General features: G+C 31.8%; 1 protein-coding gene across 1 annotated transcript in view; it reads left to right on the plus strand.

Annotated features, from left to right (window-relative positions):
- The window catches only part of eys (eyes shut homolog), a 407,203-nt gene that overhangs the window by 283,315 nt on the left and 102,891 nt on the right, over positions 1-20,997 (plus strand). The window contains exon 35 of the mRNA XM_056471602.1: positions 20,267-20,434. Within this exon, the coding sequence (XP_056327577.1) occupies positions 20,267-20,434 (168 nt within the window). The remainder of the gene's footprint in view (positions 1-20,266; positions 20,435-20,997) is intronic.

Below are 20,997 nucleotides of genomic sequence, written 5' to 3' on the forward strand. Positions count from 1 at the left end.
GTTGTAGTTATTATTACTATATGATTATTATTATTATTATTATTATTATTATTTATTATTATTATTATTATTATTACTATATGATTATTATTGTTGTTGTTGTTGTTGTTGTTATTATTACTATATGATTATTATTATTATTATTATTATTATTATTATTATTATTATTATTATTATTATTATTATTTATTATTATTATTATTATATTTTGGCCTATTATTATCAGCAAATTCAAATGAAAACTAAATCAAAAGTGATTATTGGTATTTGTATTTAATAATTGAATAATATTTAAAATGTTATAAAAATATTACAACACTTGTATTATCTGTAAATAACAAAATATATTTTTCACATTTTTATCAATATATTTTCATATTTTGTCATTCCTATTAATCATTTAGGTTTTCTATATTTTGTCTATTTAATCAAAATCTTTTAATAAAAATGATTGATTGAATATTTTAGTCATTTATGAATGTTGCCTATTAACTGCTATAAATATATTTTGGGCTATATTTTAGGCCAAAGTCTAAAGTGCATGGTGCAAAAGCATTTAGGGCATGTCCGAATCCACTTTTGCTATTTTAAGGATGGAAAAATACGCTCTAAGTGTATAAATATGGTCTAACAGGGTTGTGCTTATTTTCTTAATGAGTTATGGGTGTGTTTTGAGCATAGCATGAATTAAACCAATCAGAATCCCATCTCCCATTCCCTTTAAGAGTCAGTTGCGCTGTGCCATGGCGCATTTGCCATTAACATGGCGGACTCTGTAAGTGAAAAATATAAAATATATAACAAAATATATCCTTTACATTTTTATCAATATATTTTCATATTCTGTAATTCCTATTAATAATTTAGGTTTTCTATATTTTGTCTATTTAATCAAAATCTTAAATAAAATGGAGAGATTTGATATATTTTTAGACTTTTATGTATGTTGCCTATAAATTGTTTTGCTACAAACCCACATTTTGATTTTATTTTTTATTATGTGCCCACATTTATAAAATATATCCTTTACTTTTTTAGCAACATATTTTCGTATTCTGTAATTCTAGTTAATTATTTAGATTTTATATATTTTGTCTGTATAGACTATGTATAGAGATGAGTGTATTCACAAGCAAGGGCATGTGAAGAGGCTTTTGCATTTGCTGATATTTATTGCATTAGTAAGAAACTAAGCTAAATAACCTCATCATCTGATTACATTCATCGCAACTTCTGTTGCAGCAAATGTAGAAAATACATAAAATCTAAGATAACAAATTGTAATGCTGCTAGAAAGCATTTTCCAGTCTTCCTTAGTTCTTCTTTTTATTTCCTAACTGTACTTGAAAGCCTTTGAAAGAGAATCCGCTTTTCAGCGCTCTTTTTCCCCTTTCTGATTTTCTTTTTCTTCTACTTTCAGACATGCACAAGCAGAGCTTTCAGTTTCAAAGCTTTTGCTTTAGACCTCGTCAACCCTAAATGGTTGTTCAAAGTTGGCAAGACAGATCACGAACTAGAAAAACAAACAACCGGTGTCATGCTGCATCAAAATGAAGAATTAAAAGTGTAGCACGACAAAAGTTAAGAGTTCTTTAATAATATTGTGAGGCTTGGGAAAACAAGGAGGGAAAAAGAAGCAAGACTAGTGTAGCAGAAATAAAATTCAAAAGCAATTAGATGCATTTCCAAAATAATACTTGCATGGCCAGTCATTTGTGGTCTGTGGAAAAAATACAAAGGGGATTGTAGCCTAATTGTGTTGTTTGTGTTCATATAGCATGCATAATAACAACCAAAAAACATAAGACAGGTTTTTATTTGAATTGGAAAGGAAAATAAATGTCTAAGTAATGTGGCTCAAATAAATTCCTTATTCCTTAATTAAACTTAATGTAACTATACAACATTAGGTAACTTTCTATCTTATTTTTGTCCATTAAAGCCTGTGACTTGATAAATATATTTATGGAAAAGATGAGATGGCAAATATTGTGCACATATTTCTTAAATATATAATATATATAGAAATATAATGATAATTGGCTAAAATAACTATACACATTCAGTTTTAGGGGTCAGGCCAAAATGACCAAAAGAGGTCAGCTGGTACACAGCTAACAATTTCCTGTAGAATCTACAGAAACCTACTGGGAGCAGTTTGACAGTAAGTTACTGTAAATCAATTACAGCACAAATACTGTATTTATATTTACAGCACCATTAATCTTGCTGTATTTACAGTATTATTGTACATATTTAATGTAAAATATACAGTCATTTTCACAATGCAACTTTAAAATACAATAACATAATGCATCACTGTCCTACAGTAAAATGCTGATATTAAGTTCATATTACAGTTAAATACTGTGTAATTTACAAAAATCGTTAACAGTGTAGTAGACAATATTTTTCTCTGTCGCATGTGCATACATGAAAAATCCAAAATACAGTATATTTATTCACAGACAATGTACCAGGGTGTCCGCAGGGTCTTTAAAGTATTAAAAGTTGATAAATTTATTATCAGAAACTTAATAACGTTTTTTTCGGGTTTTACGAGGTCTTAAATTTAGTTCAAGTGTTGTCCAAAGTGTTTGACAAAAAAAAAAGCATAAATATATTTATTTCCCTCCTAATATTAACAACGGTGTGCTCGATCCACCCGATTGGTTCGGGCTGGGGGGCGTCCGGCCATGCTCCTCCATCAGGGTGATGTCATGTAATTTGCGACAAACATCGGAAGGTGATGTGACTCTCTCCACATGTAGCGAAACCAAAGAGCGTAACAGACGGCAAAATAGGAAAATGTAAGTTTGTGTACTCCTGGTTGGAGAAACACGAGTTTAAACAGTGGCAGAAAACAGCCGCAGAATTTATTCTTTCAAGCTTTGCTTCTTCTGAGCTTATCTGAGTTCTGTTGCACGGTTGTGCTCCATTGATTTAACTACAACTGTTTATTAACAACTATTTATTATGTTAAATGTTTGATACTGATTAGAACTTGAAGTGGCTTAATGTCTTAAAATATTCTGAGAAGCTCTTTAAGCTCTTGCCTAATTGCCCTAACCTGCCTAGTTAACCTAATTAACCTAGTTAGGCCTTTAAATGTCACTTTAAGCTGTATAGAAGTGTCTTGAAAAAATATCTAGTCTAATATTATTTACTGTCATCATGGCAAAGATAAAATAAATCAGTTATTAGAAATGAGTTATTAAAACTATTATGCTTAGAAATGTGTTGAAAAAATCTTCTCCGTTAAACAGAAATTGGAAAAAAAAATAAGCAGGGTGACTAATAATTTAGGGGGTTTAATAATTCTGAATGCAACTGTATGTAGTTCATATTGCTGTGTATGTTTATAACCACCTCTGAGCACTGTGTGGGTTGCGAGTCACTGGTTGTTATTTTGTGGTCATGGGGTGAACATTTTGGGAACCCCTGAAATAAACAACAGTTTAACAGCTAGTACCACTGGCAGGAAAGTGATTCGAGCTCACTAAACAAGACTGGGTGACTTAGCAAATCTCTAATATCAACACAATAACAAATTACTGTTGTTGCATATGTCTGTGTGATTGGCTCTTTGCATTAATCAATATCGAGTAAAAAGGTCCATAGCTTATCATCGCTATCGACGTTTATCAGCCCAGCTCTAATATCTATTAATGTAGAGTTAATGCATAACATAAAATGAACTATTTGCTAATACTTAATAAATGATTCATAGTGGTGTAGTTATTATAAAGTGTTACCAATTGAACTTTTCTAGTCATATCAACAGTATATCAATCAAAGTGATGAAACAAATGGCTGTTTGCAGTACTACAGTATGTTTTTTTTTTTTTTTTGGTCTATGTTATAAAATGTAAATGTACAAATGGAATCAAACATATAATATGTCAAAGATGCCAAAAGGATAAAATATGTCTCATGCAAAGCTCATTTGTCTCATGTAAAAAGAAGAGATAAGTAAAAGAAGAAATGAGTTGAAGTAATAGACATATAACGTGTTTGGTAATGGGGTGGGAAAATAATAAGCTTGTGCTTCATCCCGCTCCATTTCGACCATGTTGATATGTATTTTATAGAATTTTTAAAGAATTTTTATGTTTGATATTTCTGTTTGAAATAAATAAATCAAATCTAATCTAATATTTAGTTACACTTTGCATAACTTAAAAATATGTAGTTGAAACCTGCATGATTAACTTATTTATAAGTTGAAGTAAATTAAAAACATTTGTAGTCATGACTTTGTCATATCTTTTTACTAATAAGCCACTGACAAACAATTAAAAAAAATTATATTAATAACCTTCTATTAATATGTTAGCAGAAGACTCCAGTATGAACTCAAGACAAACTGACCTTCTTGTCACTGTAATTTAGTCTTCTCATAATTAACCTTCAGTAGACATGCTAACATCAGCAAACGTCAAGACAAAACAGCGGCAAACATCCTGAGGGGTGAAAGAAGATGAGAGAGGGTGTCTGTGACTTCATGATGGAAATAGGGTCACATTCAATCTCTTCAATGTTAGACTGCAAATAAGAGGACAACCGACCTCAGAGATGGCTTTGCAGTCTGTTAGCTATTCCTTTGGTGTTTGTGATTCTGGATTTCAGGAAAGCAACTGGATGAAGGTCGAAGTTGTGAGAATAATTAGAAAATTAACAATTTGGCACTTGTTTTATTTGCAAATTGATTTGAAATTATGATTGTATGGCGGTGTTTAGCATCTGTTTGTCTGAGAGTATCTTGACTAATGTGAGTTTTACCATTAAAGTATCTTTCTGCTGTAAGTAAATTACAGAGGAGGAAAAATAGTTTTATGGTAATTTTTATCCTTCTCTGTGATTCTCCCTGGTGAGGTTTTTACAGCATGAGACTGAGGTATGTTAAATCATCTGCAGTATTTCTTAACTCAAGGGTTCAAATGCAAGGGTTCAAAAACACAGCTAGACACTGCAAGACAAGGAAACACTTGATGGTGTTACAAGTTAACAGGACTCAGCAAAGTGAGTGGGAATGTGAGCAGCATGTATAATATGTGTAATTAATCTTTGATCAGCTTCCAGCTGTGTGTGCGTCATTAGTGATCCGGAACAGGTGTGTATGTGGTGTATAACAGGTGTTGTAGTTCATATAAGTGGCAGACTTGTAGTTTTGGTGATAATGAATGTTCTCCAGTGTTTTATAAGGACGAGATTGCTGGTGATCTTGGCACGATCATGGAAGATGAGATTCATTTATTCAGTATTTTTTAAATAAATAAAAGTTAAGAGGAACAACATTTATTTAAAATACATTATAATAAAGGTGAAAACCCCCTAAAAATACATATATAAAAACAGTAATCATTGTAACTTTAGTAACATCTTTAATATATTTGCTGTCCCTTTTGATCAATGTACTCCATTCTTTCTGAATAAAAGTATTGTTTATCTAATCAAAACTATAATAACTTCAATAACAACAATAACGTATATTTCAAAAACTGAACTTTATTGAACTTTATTACACTCAATCCTGCTTTATAGTCAAGAATATGGAGAGCAAAATACAATACCCATACATATGCAAGTGAAATTTAAATAGTCAAAAAAAGTGATGTCAGCAATGTTCCTAATGACAAGTTGCCATCAAGATGAAAAGACTTTATTTGCCTCTCAGCATTTTTTTTTCACAGCTTGGTCAGATTGTGGCCTCCTTTGGGAGCTGTGGATACACATGTGCCTTATACCTCAAGAGTAATAATACAGACAGGGTTTGGTGTCAGGGCATTAGTATATATACAAGATGGTTTCTTCTGTGTAAAACTGCTCGGCTTGCTTTCTGACTTATTTTTGGGGCATAATCTTGACACATGAGTCCCTAAAGGAGGAAAAGAGTTGTGTGCCGAGTATATGCTGCACACTGTGTTTCAGACAGCATTTACTGTACACCTCTGTCCATTTTACTTATTTCATGGTCACTTTTTTTGCAGTCATTGCTTTATATTTTTAATTCAGGTCAAGTTTGTGTAGCACTTTTCTTTATAGAATTTCAAAGCAGCTTTACAGAAAGAAAGCATAGTTCGACTTTGTAATTAAGATGATGTTACTATGTTAAAATAATGTTTATATTGCAGAAATATAATGTTCAGATTTGAATGGCAAGATGAGTGTGATTACATTTAGTGATCATGATTACAATGTAAGGAAATTGAATGACTAATAGTTAGCGTCTTATGAATACATATCTAAAATTGAGATAACCTACGTTTTAATTTAGATTTTTAATAATTTTTGATTGTGACTTACAGAACTAAAATGATGACAAAATCCAAATTATTAGCTTAAAAATATAAATTGTGATATACTAAATTAAAATTATTACTTTGTCATGAATATGAGATAAATTATTACATGCTAACTCATATTTTTGTCTTACTAAAATGAATTTATGCATTTTAGGTCGAAATTATGAAAATAAACAGAAATAAACAGAAAATAAAACTTACTGCTATAAATTTTGCCTTTAAAAGTAGTAATCATGAGCTAAAATGTTAAATTAATAATCATTTGCTTGTATTTTTGTCTTACTAGAATGAAATGTACTTTTTAAGATTATAAATAGAAAGTATAATTTACTAAAAAAAATGATGACTTCAAAATTTACAAATGTGAAATACATTTTGACTTGTATTTTTATTTTACTAAATTAAAGTGATTTATTTTTTTATTGAAATTATGAGATTAAAAATAAAATGTATAATTTACTTTTAAAATTATGGCTTTAATATTTAGATAAATGTAAACTAAATGATCACTTACTCTTATTGTTGTATTACTACGTTGAAATTGACTGTTTAAATAAAAAATAAACGATAACTTACTGTTAAAAATGTAAAACTTAGTCATAATCATTTGATAAAATGTCAATTAAATTATGATTACTCATGTTTTTGTCTGACTAAACTGAATTTGTTTTCAATTGAAATTGAAAATATTTAAAAATTTATATATTTTTATTTTTTATTTTTTATTGACTTTAAAAGTCATAATTATGAGTTAAAATATAAAATATATTTACTTGTTAACTCATATTGTAAACTAAAATTATGACTTTTTAAATCAAAATTATGAGATTGAAAGTCTAATAGACATATGTCAAAATTATGACTTAACATCCAAATAATGCGATAAAGTCGGTGACTTACTAATTAGAAATTATGATGGCGACTTTGCTCAAGCTCATTGGACAAGTAACTCTGAATGCATTAACTGTTAAATACTTAGAATTAAACATAGTTTTATGACATTAATCCCTTATAAGCTTATACTGCAGAAGAATAAAAATGAAATTCAATATTTATAATCAACTTATTGCGCACTGACTCATTTTACATATTTAAATATGTACAGTTGAAGTCAAAATTATTAGCCCCCCTGAATTATTAGCCCCCCAGAAATAATATTTTCAGATTTACTGTGAAAATTTCCTTGTTCTGTTCTGCATCATTTGGGAAATATTTAAAAAAGAAAAAAAATTCAAAGGGGGCTAGTAATTCTGACTTCAACTGTATACATATGATTATTTGTATGAGGCATCATAGAAAGTTAATGTAAATTCTCCCTTTGTGTGCATTTTATAATCACTGTGTTCAGGACACAGTAGAGCACTTGTCCATATGGTGTGTGCAAAACAAAATTAGCATAAAAAAACAAAGAACTGGAGAAAGTTTTCTGTATTTTGTGATTCATGCTTTTTATTTTTTATTTTTCCTGTTTATTTATGCTTTTGAACTGCGTCATGGGACCTTGATCTTTCTTCCAACAACTTTTAACCTTGAAAAGTTTGAAAAAAGTAATTTTAATAACATTTTTAACAGTTTAAAGTGATATATTGTCGTGGTTGGCATTGTACATTATCTGGCAAAAGTCTTGTCACCTACGTTTTATGAACAACAAATAATAACTTGACTCCTAGTTGATCAGTTGATATCAGAAGTGGCTGATACTAAAAGGCAATAAAGATATGAAAGACAAAGGCCTCTAGATTACGCTTATTTTACCAAAATAAATATGATCATGCCTTGATTTTTAATTATTTAATTAGGACAGTAAGGTCTGACTTTACTTAGACAAAAGTCTTGTCACTTAACAGAAATAATGTACAGTATAGAATATAAAGTCATGGTGCAGTGGAAAAAGAATTAATATTGTGTGACTCCCATAAGCTTGGAGGACTGCATCCATACATCTCTGCAATGACTCAAATCACTTATTATTAAAATCATCTGGATTGGCAAAGAAAGTGTTCTTGCAGGACTCCCAGAGTTCATCAAAATTCTTTGGATTCATCTTCAATGCCCCCTACTTCATCTTACCCCAGACATGCTCAATAATGTTAATGTCTGTTGATTGGACTGGCCAATCCTGGAGCATCTCCAGCTTTTTTACTTTTAGGAACTTTGATGTGGAGGCTGAAATATAAGGAGCGCTGAAGAATTTGCCCTCTCCTGTGGTTTGTAATGTAAAGGGTAGCACAAATGTCTTGATACCTCAGGCTGTTGATGTTGCCATCCACTCTGCAGATCTCTCACACGTCCCCCATACTGAATGTAACCCCAAACCATGATTTTTCCTTCACCAAACTTGACTGATTTCTGTGATAATCTTGGGTCCATGCGGGTTCCAATAGGTAATCTGCAGTATTTGTGATGATTGGGATGCAGTTCAACAAATGATTCCACTTTTCCAAATTACCCAAAAAATATTTTCAAGTTACTATTTGTTGACTTTTATCTGGTAGTGTATATTATGGTACAAAAACTTTGTATTAAAATCTATTTTGTACACTAATTTCTCTATATTATTTCTTATACATTATATTTTTTCAAACTACTAAAATGTCAATAAAAGTCACTATGTTAAACTGTAGAATTTTCAACATCAAAAGTCAACAGAGCAGAGATCAAGGTCCCATAATGCAATTCACAGCCGTAAATAAATAAAAACTTCACAAAATACGGAAAGTGTTAATAACCAGAATGTTTTTACAGTTTTACTGTTTTTAGCTTCTGTCCATAAGATTTCAAGCAAAGTTAACATTGATTTTCCTTAATATGACTGTAGTCTGTGAGTCTTTCATGCAGTATATGTGAAAGCTTGGCTTCTTCAGGCATCCATTGATAAAAGGAGTCTCCGCTCCTATAAAAAGCAGGAAGGCAACCGGTGACCTCTCTCAATAACTCACTCAGCACTTCCGCGCTCTTCGCCCTTTCCTCGCCACCTCCGCCATTTGTTCTCCAAGTGCTAATTTGCAGATAATTAAGTAATCCACTGAAATGTTATTTGTCCCTCTGGGCACTGTGCGAAGCAAGGGGGCTGCTATATTCAGAGCTGACTCATTTGTAGTTCCCTCTTGGGAAATATCACATAATCAAGCAGACACTGTATTAAATAATTCCTCTGAGCTTTAGCGCTACATGTAAAGTTGGGCAGATTTTTTTTATTCCTGATGACCACCTAACTGATCCATCCAAGATTTAAAATAAACACATGCCAATAGCCAAATGCAAGTGTTTGCAAATTGGCGTTGGTTTTTTTTCTTACATGAGCAGCTCAGTGTTTTCAGTGTCTCCCAGCAACAATAAATCATAATATGTGTCACTGGCCAGTTGCTCAGCTACTTACTTGTTTTATTATTATTATTATTATTATTATTATTATTATTATTGTTGTTGTTGTTGTTGTTGTTGTTGTTGTTGTTGTTGTTATTATTATTATTATTAACGATACCTGAGAATGTGATGTGGTTTAGCTTGACTATTAAACAGTGTTTATTTATTTATTTATTTATTTATTTATTTATTTATTTATTTATTTATTATTTATTTATTTATTCATCCATTTGTTTGTCCGTTTTGTTTGTCTATTTGTTTGTCCATTTGTTTGTTTACTCGTTTGTTTGTTTGTGCATTCGTTTGTCCGTCCGTCCGTTCGTTCATTTGTTCGTCCATCTGTCCATCCATCCATCCATCCATCCATCCATCCGTCTGTCTGTCTGTCCATCCATTTGTTCGTTTCTTTGTCCATCCGTCTGTCTATCTGTCTGTTCGTTCGTTCTTTCGTAAAAAACATTTCTTACATCAGCAGCTCAGTGTTTTCAGTGTCCCAGCAACAATAAATCATAATAGTTAAATTAGTTTTATCATTTTACTGTTATCCAAAATAGATAAATAATACATGTATAATAACTATTGTATTATTTTTGTTGTTTTGTTGTAAATGAATATGAGCAATAACACTTATAATATAAATTATGATTTTATTTGTTTATTTATTAGTTAGTTGTTAATTTAATAATTAACTAATCAATAAACAAATAGATGTAAAAAAACATGGGTTCTATGTTGTTTTTTGTTACTAAATTTTGATAATTTAGTTGTAGAGGTTATAATAATAACAAATACCAAAACTACGAAATAGATAGTAAGAATAATTTCTATTTGAAAGTAAATTAAAAATAACAGATAAGTAAAAAAAAAGTAAGGTTTTAATAAAAAGAAATAATATGGGTTGTATTGTTTAACATTAGAAATAATAAACAAGTATTAGTTTATACTTTTACTGTTGTTATAGAAATGAATTATAATAATACAGTCTAGTATATTTCCCATGAAGACCTCAGGTTAAAAAATCTCTCTCTCTCTCTCTCTCTCTCTCTCTCTCTCTCTCTCTCTCTCTCTCTGTATCTCTCTGTATCTCTTTGTAAACAGATTTACAGAGCACAGATATGTGAGATCAAATTATTTTCCGTCATTCAATATATATGTAGTATGGTCTGGTTACTGTTGCAGATGCAGGGCTTCAGATAATGATCCATTATGATCAGTGTGATAAAGTGTTTGGGTCCAACACTGTGTCGAGCTGCTTGTTACAGATGCTGATTCAACTTGCAAACCATCCATCCTGAAAATAATGACAGCGAGAGACAGAATTTCCTCCCGAGCATCCTGTGAAAAATTAATGAGCCTTTGATGACCCTTTTGACCTTTCCAATCTGCATTTATGTGACACTTTTGCTTTTGTCGTTAAACCATAGAGACTACATCTCACAAACTTTGATAAATGCTGCCGAATTTACCGTTTTCTCTTCAGAAATATGTCTATAATCAGATTTTCAGGAGACGGACTGTAAATCTGTTCAGTAGAAGCAGAAGTATCTGTCACACTTGTGTACCAGGATTAATCTCGCCTCAGAGAATATTACTCTGAAGCGCCAACAGTGACAATAATCGTGGTGCCAAGCGGTAAACTCCAATTTGACTCCAACTAAAGCAAGAGAAGCTCCTCTTCTCAAATCCCTGGTTATAATAATTCTCTCCGAAAAACTTTATACTAGTATTTTTTTTTTTATGGATTTGTACTTTTCTCAGTTACAGTTCAAACTAGCAACTTGTACTTAAGTACATTTTTCTGAAGAAGAAACTCTTCTTCTTTTCTAATTACAGTTTTATTTAAACTAAAAATGTGCGTGTTATTTTCTTTCTTCCTTGTATCTGAAATGAGTCTGGCAACGGAGTTGAGGATCCACATCAGCTTTATTTAACAGAGAATGGTCAGGCAGGCAACGGTCAACAGGTACAAACTGAGACATATACAGTTGGAAGTCGGAATTATTAGCCCCCGTTTATTTTTTTCCCCTATTTCTGTTTAACGGAGAGAAGATTTTTTTCAACACATTTCTAAACATAATAGTTTTAATAACTTATTTCTAATAACTGATTTATTTTATCTTCTATACACTTACACTTCTATACAGCTTAAAGTGATATTTAAAGGCTTAACTAGGTTAATTAGGTTAACTAGGCAGGTTAGGGTAATTAGGCAAGTTATTGTATAACGATGGTTTGTTCTGTAGACTTTAAAAAATATATATAGCTTAAAAGGGCTAATAATTTTGACCTTAAAATGTTTTTAAAAAAATTAAAAACTGCTTTTATTCTAACCAAAATAAAACAAATAAGATTTTCTCCAGATGAAAAAATATTAACAGACATACTGTGAAAATTTCCTTGCTTTGTTAAACATAATTTGGGAAATATTAAAAAAATAAAAAAAATTCAAAGGGGGGCTAATAATTCTGACTTCAGCAGGAGACAATCCAAAGTGCGTGGTCAAAAGCAGGCAAGAGATCGGTGCAGGCGGCAAACAGGATAAACACTAAACAAAACATGGGCCAAAAACCATTGGATGGCTAGAAAAGAAATAACTATTTGAATTGTTTACGGAAAACAGAGGTGAGAGGTGAATATATATATATATAGTCCAGATAATCAGTCCATGATGAATTACCAGCTGTGTGTGTGTGTCAGTGTCCGGCAAAGACTGTAAAAGATATAGATGTAGTATCCGTGACGTCACCCATAGTTTTCTGAAGAGCGCAAATGAAGCTGCAAGTGGGTGTGGCCAACCAGCGCCATTTATGTTTGCGCATCATCGCTCCAACTGGGGGTAACCGAATAAGGGCAAAGAGGCGTAGCGTGAGCGGCGCTACAGACGCCTGCTGGCATTTTGCTTAGACGGGCTTGTCTTTGGGAGAAACACTTAATACTTCATTACCTGCGACTCGTTTGTGCTCTGACCATATGTGCTTGAATATGTACTATATCAATAAAGTATTTAGTCTTTTAAAAACACTGTGGTAACAATTTGAACCTCTAAGCATTGTTCTTATGACTGTTTTCTACAGGAAGAAAATGCGAAGACCAGCGAGACCTAGCTGTCACTCAAGTGGCCACGCTCTTAATTATGCAGACCTAATAAAACCTAATATAAAGGAAACAGTTGAGTAATAAAAAAAATTCACCCCCCTCACAGTTGTCATGAATGGTAATATTAGCTGTATGAACCAAAATCTTTCCTTGTACCAGGCTGTAAACACCTTTTTCTGCTGTGAAGTTGGCCATTTCAACAGTGGGGTCAATACCAGAATAGCAGAATTTCGATGAATTGCAGTTTCAGTTACTACCATATTTGCTTCTTGAGGGAGGGTGGGAGGTTGCCGCTTGGTGTCCGGATGATTGTCAGCTGTGGCAGGAGTGACTGAAGCAATGACTTCTGGTATTTGTAGTCAGCGGAGGATTTAACCAATAAGCAAGATAAGCGGCCACTTAGGACCCCAGGAAATCTAAGGGCCCCCAAATAAATACTTAGAAGTATAAATTATACCTACAAATTATATATAACCAAGGCTTGACATTAACACCAACCAGCCCGCTAAATGCGGATAGATTTCAGCTATGGCGGGTAAGACAGCCGGTCACTAGACACTCTGGCCGGTTGAAAATAATTTTTAAATTGTAATTTTAAATTTCTTAAAAGCAGGGTTTGACAATAAGGATGGCCCAATATGCGTGCAAATGTGATGTTAGAATCGAGACGGACTGACTAAAATAATTGCAGGACTGACTAAAAGAATTGTTCATCTAAGCAAAAAAAAGGCAGATAAATACAGAATGAGAGGATGCTCACGCGCAAGCACAGGTGATGTAATGCACGTGACTGTTTAAAAAATGCGCGCACGCTCGCGTTTCCTTGCGCGATGCCGCAAAGCACTTCTGCTTGGAAATGCAACTGGTGCAATTAGTTGTCTTTGAAACAGACTGGACAAAAGGCATGCTCACAGTCCTGCTGCTTTCAAGAGCTCCAGATTTTTTTAAGCAGCAGCAGTTTCTTTCACTTTCACTTTCACTTTCACTTTAAACATTCTTTAAACAGATTATTAATGGGCCTAACGTTAACCGCGTGATCATCTTTTCATAATCACATGCTTTCTTTTGCTCACAGTTATTTTTGTTAACATGGCTTAATTATCAGTGTTGTTACAATAATGTTGCTTTAATAGGAGATCAACTCCTCATTTATTAACTGGTGATATGAGACCTAATTTTGAAATGTCAGTTGTTTTGTTTTTTAAAGAAGGTTTTATTGAACAAAAGTGCATGTATACAGCTATATTTTGCTTGTTTTGACACTAAGAAATTATTATTTATTTATTTTTTGTATGGTCAGAGATAAATTCGGTAAATCCTTAATGTTGAGCCCTGAAAAGTCATATAAAATAAAAACTAATAGCTATGCCACACTATGAATCCACGCCCCCGTTTACTCATACTCATTGAGCAAACTCATACACAACACACAAAAAAGTGAAATGAATGAGGAGGCATGTGGACATAACGCACAATTTAAATCAAGTGATTTTAGCATGTCAGTCATATTTATGCGTATAAAATATATTTTTACAACAACAAAATTGTGGCTAGTAATAATGGCGAGTGGCTAGTAACGTTGGAAATCTACTAGCCACAGCAGCTGGTGATCACAAAAGTTAATGTCAAGCCCTGTATATAACATCATTTTCTATCGTATTTCATATGATGAGTGTCTAAAAAAATAAAAGTTTGTTTATTACGTCTGCGCAAATGTATCCCCACCCTCAATCATGGAGAAGTCCAGGGGTCAAATTAGGTAAAGATTTAGTTTTAAAAACGAAAATAGTTTATATATCATTTTTAGTTGTGAATTCATTTTAAGAAAACAAATCATTTAAAAAGTTTTACAAGATGCTTCACATGTTGTTATTGTTATTTTGCATTAAGACAAAATGAGAAATGATATAAATCAATAAAAAATAAATTAAAGGACAAAAAAGGGGCATTTTAAAACTTTTGGGCCCCATGGCTGAAATTGCTTAGAACGCCCAAATCACTTAATTCGATCTGCAAAGTAGATCGCTGGTAATCGTGACACTTCTTAAGTACATTAAATAAGGTAAACAAGCAATCAAGTGTGTGTGCTTAACATGCAGCATGTTTCAGCTTCAAAGACCTTTGCAAAAATGCTTGAATTTATTTTATTTCTTTTTTAACATTTTATAGTTTACATTTGACAGTTTACTGTGTTTGAGTAAAATGTAGTTTTGTATTATTTTGTGAAGTTCAGATGACACAATGTTAAAAATGCTGAGTTCCACACAAACTATTTGTGTTGGGGCAATATTAATGAATTAAGTTAACTATGAATATTAATGAATTTAATTAGTTTTTACATATTAAAGTAGATTATTTAGATTATTTAGACATATTAAAGTGAACATAAAACAATTAAGTTGTCCTCATAAAAACCTCAAGAACTGTGTTGTTTCAGCTCATTTAAATATGTAGCTTGAACAAACAACAAACATCATTTGAGTAAAATTTAAAATAGAAATAGAGCTTTTTGCATAAAATAACAAAACCAATATTTTAAAGGGATAGTTCACCCAAAAATGAAAAACACTTTACATGTTTCAAACGTTTGATTTTCTTCTGTTAAACACAAAATAAGATTTTTTGTATGATATTACAAAAAAGGGTGAGCATTGATTTCCACAATAATTTTTTTTTCTACTACCGATGTTTATGGTTACAGGTTCTCAGCTTTCTCAAATTGTCTTCTTTTGTCAGAACAAAAAATGTTATTATTTGCTTATAGAACAAGTGTTATTTGCTTATAACATTTAAGTGCAAAGATTGTTTGTTATGACAACTTGACATAAACAAATGATCTTTTTTCAATTCAATTCATCTTTAATTATATAGTGCTTTTACAATGTAGATTGTGTCAAATCATCTTAACACTACAACCAGTCGTAATCTTTGTCATGACAACTTAACATTACCAAAGCAACATAACTTGTCATAAATCTGTCATAAACATGATTGTTATGAACCCATTATAGATGTCATTCTTTTTTTCACTTTCTCAGTGGAACAAACTGTATTTGTCATTAAAATGTTATTAAACACGTCATTACTCTATCAAATAATTTTAAAAAGCATCATTAATATTTGTACCACTGTAGTTGTAAAATATTAATTACAACTCGAGATATTTATAATGGCCTCATGACAATCATGTTTATGACAGATTTATGATAAGTGTAGTTGTCTAGTGTCAAGTTGTCATGACAAAGAAAAAAACAAGTTGTAAAATATCTGGTTAAGTCAAGTTGTCATAACGAACAATGTCATTTTTGCATCTAAAATGTCATAACTGTGCAAATTACACTTTTTGTAAGCATGCATAAAATCTCATTCACCACATGTCATGACTATAAAGGTTTCATACTGTATGTAACATCCTGTCAAGTGTTACCAGTTTTACTTTGCGTTTGAGGATCATTCAACATGACAAAACTAGAATTCCTGCTCATTTTTAGTGTTTACTTATTTAACACTTAAGTAAATGTAAAGCTGTATTTTTTTATTTTTAAATATATTTTTAGACACTTGAATAAAATGTTCGCTCAGTGTCTGTACTTTCACTCGAGTATCATTTTTTGAGTACATTTCTTTTTTGGGGCCAACAAAAGCAAGTTTGAGGCTCAGAAAGCGGTCGAGCAAATCGAGTGATTCCCAGAGCTCCACGCAGATTGAACTGCAGCCTTTCAAACGCTTCCCGATTCCTCAAACTCAGCAGAAAATAGTGCAGACTCTGAGGGCTGCTGTTTAAGGGGGAGTTTTACGAGGCTGATGAACCGTGAGATAAGCACAGATACAGTCTTGATGGATAGATGGAGGGAGAGAAAAGCAAACCGCTGCCTGAAAGAGGTGACGGTGCCTTTTTCTTAGGCTTGATGCAGCAAACGGTTGAATCTTCACTATCAGTGGTGACAAATATAAACTGATTTACAATGCTCTTCACATACGCTGTTCAAAGTGAGGCTTTGAGGTTTTTATTGGTGTGTTTTTACCAGAAAGTACAATTACAGTCTTTCTATATAAATCTTAAAATATATATGTTCAGTGTGATACCTCCTGTTTTTTTATAATTCTGACATTTGTTGCAGCAATTGCTGTGGAAATGGTTAAAATATTTTTGTCTGTAAAAAAAAAAAAAAGTTTTCTTTTGGTGGTTGTTGTTGTAAATAAATTCAGGATTATTGGAGCATGTTTTTTAAAAATATATATGCTTTCTAACTTTATTAACCCTCTATCGCACGCATTATGATAGATCCATTAAAAAAAGATGTGACTGTTTTTCTTTTCTTAAAATGGCTTAGCTTGAAGTGCTGGAAAAAAAACCTTTTTAAAGTACTTTATGATATGTTGCCATATGGCAACAACATCCAATAGTGGATCTAACTTAGACATTTCAAGTTTAGAATTTTTCTTATAATTAATAATTTTGTTGTTTGACACCCTGTGACACCTTATACATACTTTCCAACAACTAATATTCCAACAGCTTTCGTTTTGTCCATTAATTTTTTGCTAAATATAATTGAAAACAAACACAATATTGTATTATCATGTATACAACATACAGTAAATATAAGTATTTTCTCCAGTAAACATCCTAACAAATAAATAACAAGTCTATTATATGCAGATGCATCAGAATAATGTAGCTACTAGCTAAAAATGATCATATATTATGCTATATACTTATCTGCCTCTGAGCTAACTTACTTGAACTGTCTCCATCACTGCTCTTATCCAATGTCCAGTCTACATCATTCTCATGGTCACTAAAACCCATCTCATCCACACTTTCATCTGCAGGAAGAGCCAGTTTTCTCCTTTTCTTGTTTCTCTTACCATAGAACATGGTGGTGTTCGCTAAAACACTGCTCCCTGTATTCATATCTATTCGAAAGTAGTATTGCCATTAAAACTAGATTTTTTCCATAGTGCAAATTTACATACAACTAATCAACATTATATTACTAGCATTCATGTTGTTATTTTTATAACTTAAAAGTTCACAGCTGACCTTGCTAGCTAGCTAACCCATTGCAATATTGCACGTTCCACTATTGCACCGTGTTGCCATTTGGCAACACATACATTTGATCGATTTACAAAAAAACTAATTGATAAAAACTTTTTTGAGTTGTGCATATGTCATCATAACTTACTGGAGGTGATGTTATAAAACTGTTTTAACATTTAACTCAAATATTTGGCATTATGTTCTTTAACAGTTGGTAATCACAAGTTTCAGATTATAAAAGTGCCTTAGTTTCATAGTTTTGGGCTTTTATCCCTCTGTTCAGTTCTATACATTCTTGTACAGCTATTCTCTAAAATGACAAGCATCGATTTCTACAAGTAACAACCGAAAGCGCTCTCGAGTTGCTTAGCTACAGCATATGTGTTTCAGATTTTCTCCAGAGTCGTGAATTTCCAGCCTCCTGCTGTACCAGTGGTAATATATAGCATGTATCCACATGTAACAGCACTGAACGGGCCTTCCTGAAGTCCTGTCAGCGTTCTCCTGACAGTGTCGTGCCACATACATTGGCTCGTGTGTAAAAGCTAACAGATCATTAGCGCAGCTGTGAGGTCCTGACCAGAGTGGTCCTGTTCTCCTGAAGTCAGTGTCATCTGTCATTTTCTGAGTGATAAACAGTGCTCTACAACACAGCCTGACAGCAGCCTCTGCCTGTGTGTGTGTGCGTGCGTGCGTGCGTGCGTGCGTGCGTGTGTGTGTGTGTGTGTGTGTGTGTTTGTTTGTTTTTGTGTCGGACACTTATCACACTGAGACATACGTCACTGCGTTCACACTGCAGATTACGCTAGCCGACTGCAAACGTTCATGTCATGAAGACCTATAAGTTGTGTTGATTGTTTAAAGATTTAAAGATGAATGGAAATTTGTTCAAAGCTTATATGCAGTTGAAGTCAAAATTATTTATTTTTTTATTTTTCAAATATTTCCCAAATGACGATTAAAAGAGCAAGACATTTTTCACAGTATTTCCTATAATATTTTTTCTGCCGTTTTATTTTGGCCAGATTGAAAACAGTTTTACATATTTTTTTTAAACCATTCTAATAATTCAGGGGGGCTAATAATTCTGACTTATATTTACATGCATTCTATTTCAAATGAAAAGCCCAAACACATACATTTTCTGTATAAAATATTACAATATAGGATTTATAAATGTGAATTAAATGTGGTAAAGGATTTTGATATCATTTATGATGTTATTTGAATGTCTATGTATACTGTTTAAATATGTATATGCAAATTTGATATAATAATTGTAAAAAATTAAGCCAGTTTTAGGCAAAATCGATACTGTACAAAACCAACTGCTGGGTTAATTTTTGATATTTACTTATAGGACCAGATTTAACTCAAGGTTTAGGTTTGTTCATATTTTACACAATCAGCTTTTTCAATAATGTATTATTAATTTGAAGTGTATTATGTTATGTTATGTTATGTCATGTTATTTGTCGTGTCGTGTTATGTCATATATTATATTATATTATATTATATTATATTATATTATATTATATTATATTATATTATATTATATTATATTATATTATATTATATTATATTATATTATATTATATTATATTAAACGAAGGGCATGCACTGCTTAAAAACATATGCTGGATAAGTTGGCGGTTCATTCCGTTCTATGGTGATCCCAGATTAATAAAGGGACTAAGCAGAAAAAAAAATGAATGGATGAATTATATTATATTTTATATATATATATATATATATATATATATATATATATATATATATATATATATATATATATATATATATATATATATATATATATATATATATATATATATATTTAAATATTGTCTGTGATATTTTTTTTAATCAAATAATATTTGTTTCATTTCAGCTAAAATAAAAGCAGTTTTTAATTTTTTATGAACCATTTTAAGGTCAAAATTATTAGCCCCTTTAAGCTATATTTTCTTGATATACTACAGAACAACCCTTCATTAAACAATAACTTGCCTAATTACCCTAACCTGCCTAGTTAACCTAATTAACCTAGTTAAGCCTTTAAATGTCACTTTAAGCTGTATAGAAGTGTCTTGAAAAACATCTAGTAAAATATTATGTACTGTTATCATGGCAAAGATAGTTATTTTTACACACATTGTTTTAATGAATATTGTTTTAATGAATATTTAATTTTGTATAAACGGTATGAAATCATCCCATCTCCCATGTATGACCAATATTAATTATATTTAAATAGTTATAGTTATATGAAAATGATATTTGTACTGTACAAAAAATATCTTAACTTCTAAAAATTAATTTTCACCTCACAGACGTTTAAAATCTCTCACTATTAAAGGCAAAATGGTGAAGGAAGGAATGGGTGTTCACTTCAATTGCCGACTTCACTTTTTACCACTAGAATCATTGCTATTTTTATGCCTTTTTTCAGACACCACAGTCTTTTCCCCTCGATTTGATGGTAACTCTTTTTTGGAGCTGCCGTCCCTGACGTCCCTGTTTCAGTCTGACACTCACTTCCCGAGTCGCTCCTCCGAGGACAAGAGGATCCTGTATTTGACAATGAAGAGCAGGACGCCTCATGGTTCTCTGCTCTACTGTGAGTATCTGAGAGTCTCTTCTAGACCACATCAAATCAAAAAAAGCTGAAAGTCTTTGTCTGGTACAGTAGCTTTGAGTCCGTCTATATGTTAAAACCAATTTTTAATAATATGTACGCATTTAAAATCGACTTTCTCTTCTGGGAAACTGACCAAAATACAAATGACTCATCTAGCACACAGGGACGCATACTAATTTTTGTCCATTAAAATCCACTCTGATAAAAAAAAAATCCTCTTCCTCAATCACCATCTGCATCTAGGCAAGAGGTCAAGGTTTGGCTAGTTAGCAGAGACCAGTTAGGCCTTGCAGATAGATAAATATGTATATTAAGTAGCCTTAACTAATATGTACTTACACTAAAATTTGTCATTTGTAACACTGTATTTTTTGTGTAAATGCATGATTTTACATTGTACTTATTATCGGTTAAATACCTGCATGTGATTACATGTGTAATTAATTTTGGTAATTTGTATTGACCATTAATTTTGGTACACTTGTATTGAACATCATTTACACTCTTAAAGCTACCCATACCCCCAAACCTGTCCCTAACCT

Source organism: Danio aesculapii, chromosome 13, assembly GCF_903798145.1.
Source record: "Danio aesculapii chromosome 13, fDanAes4.1, whole genome shotgun sequence".
In the NCBI taxonomy this organism is placed as follows: Eukaryota; Metazoa; Chordata; class Actinopteri; order Cypriniformes; family Danionidae; genus Danio; species Danio aesculapii.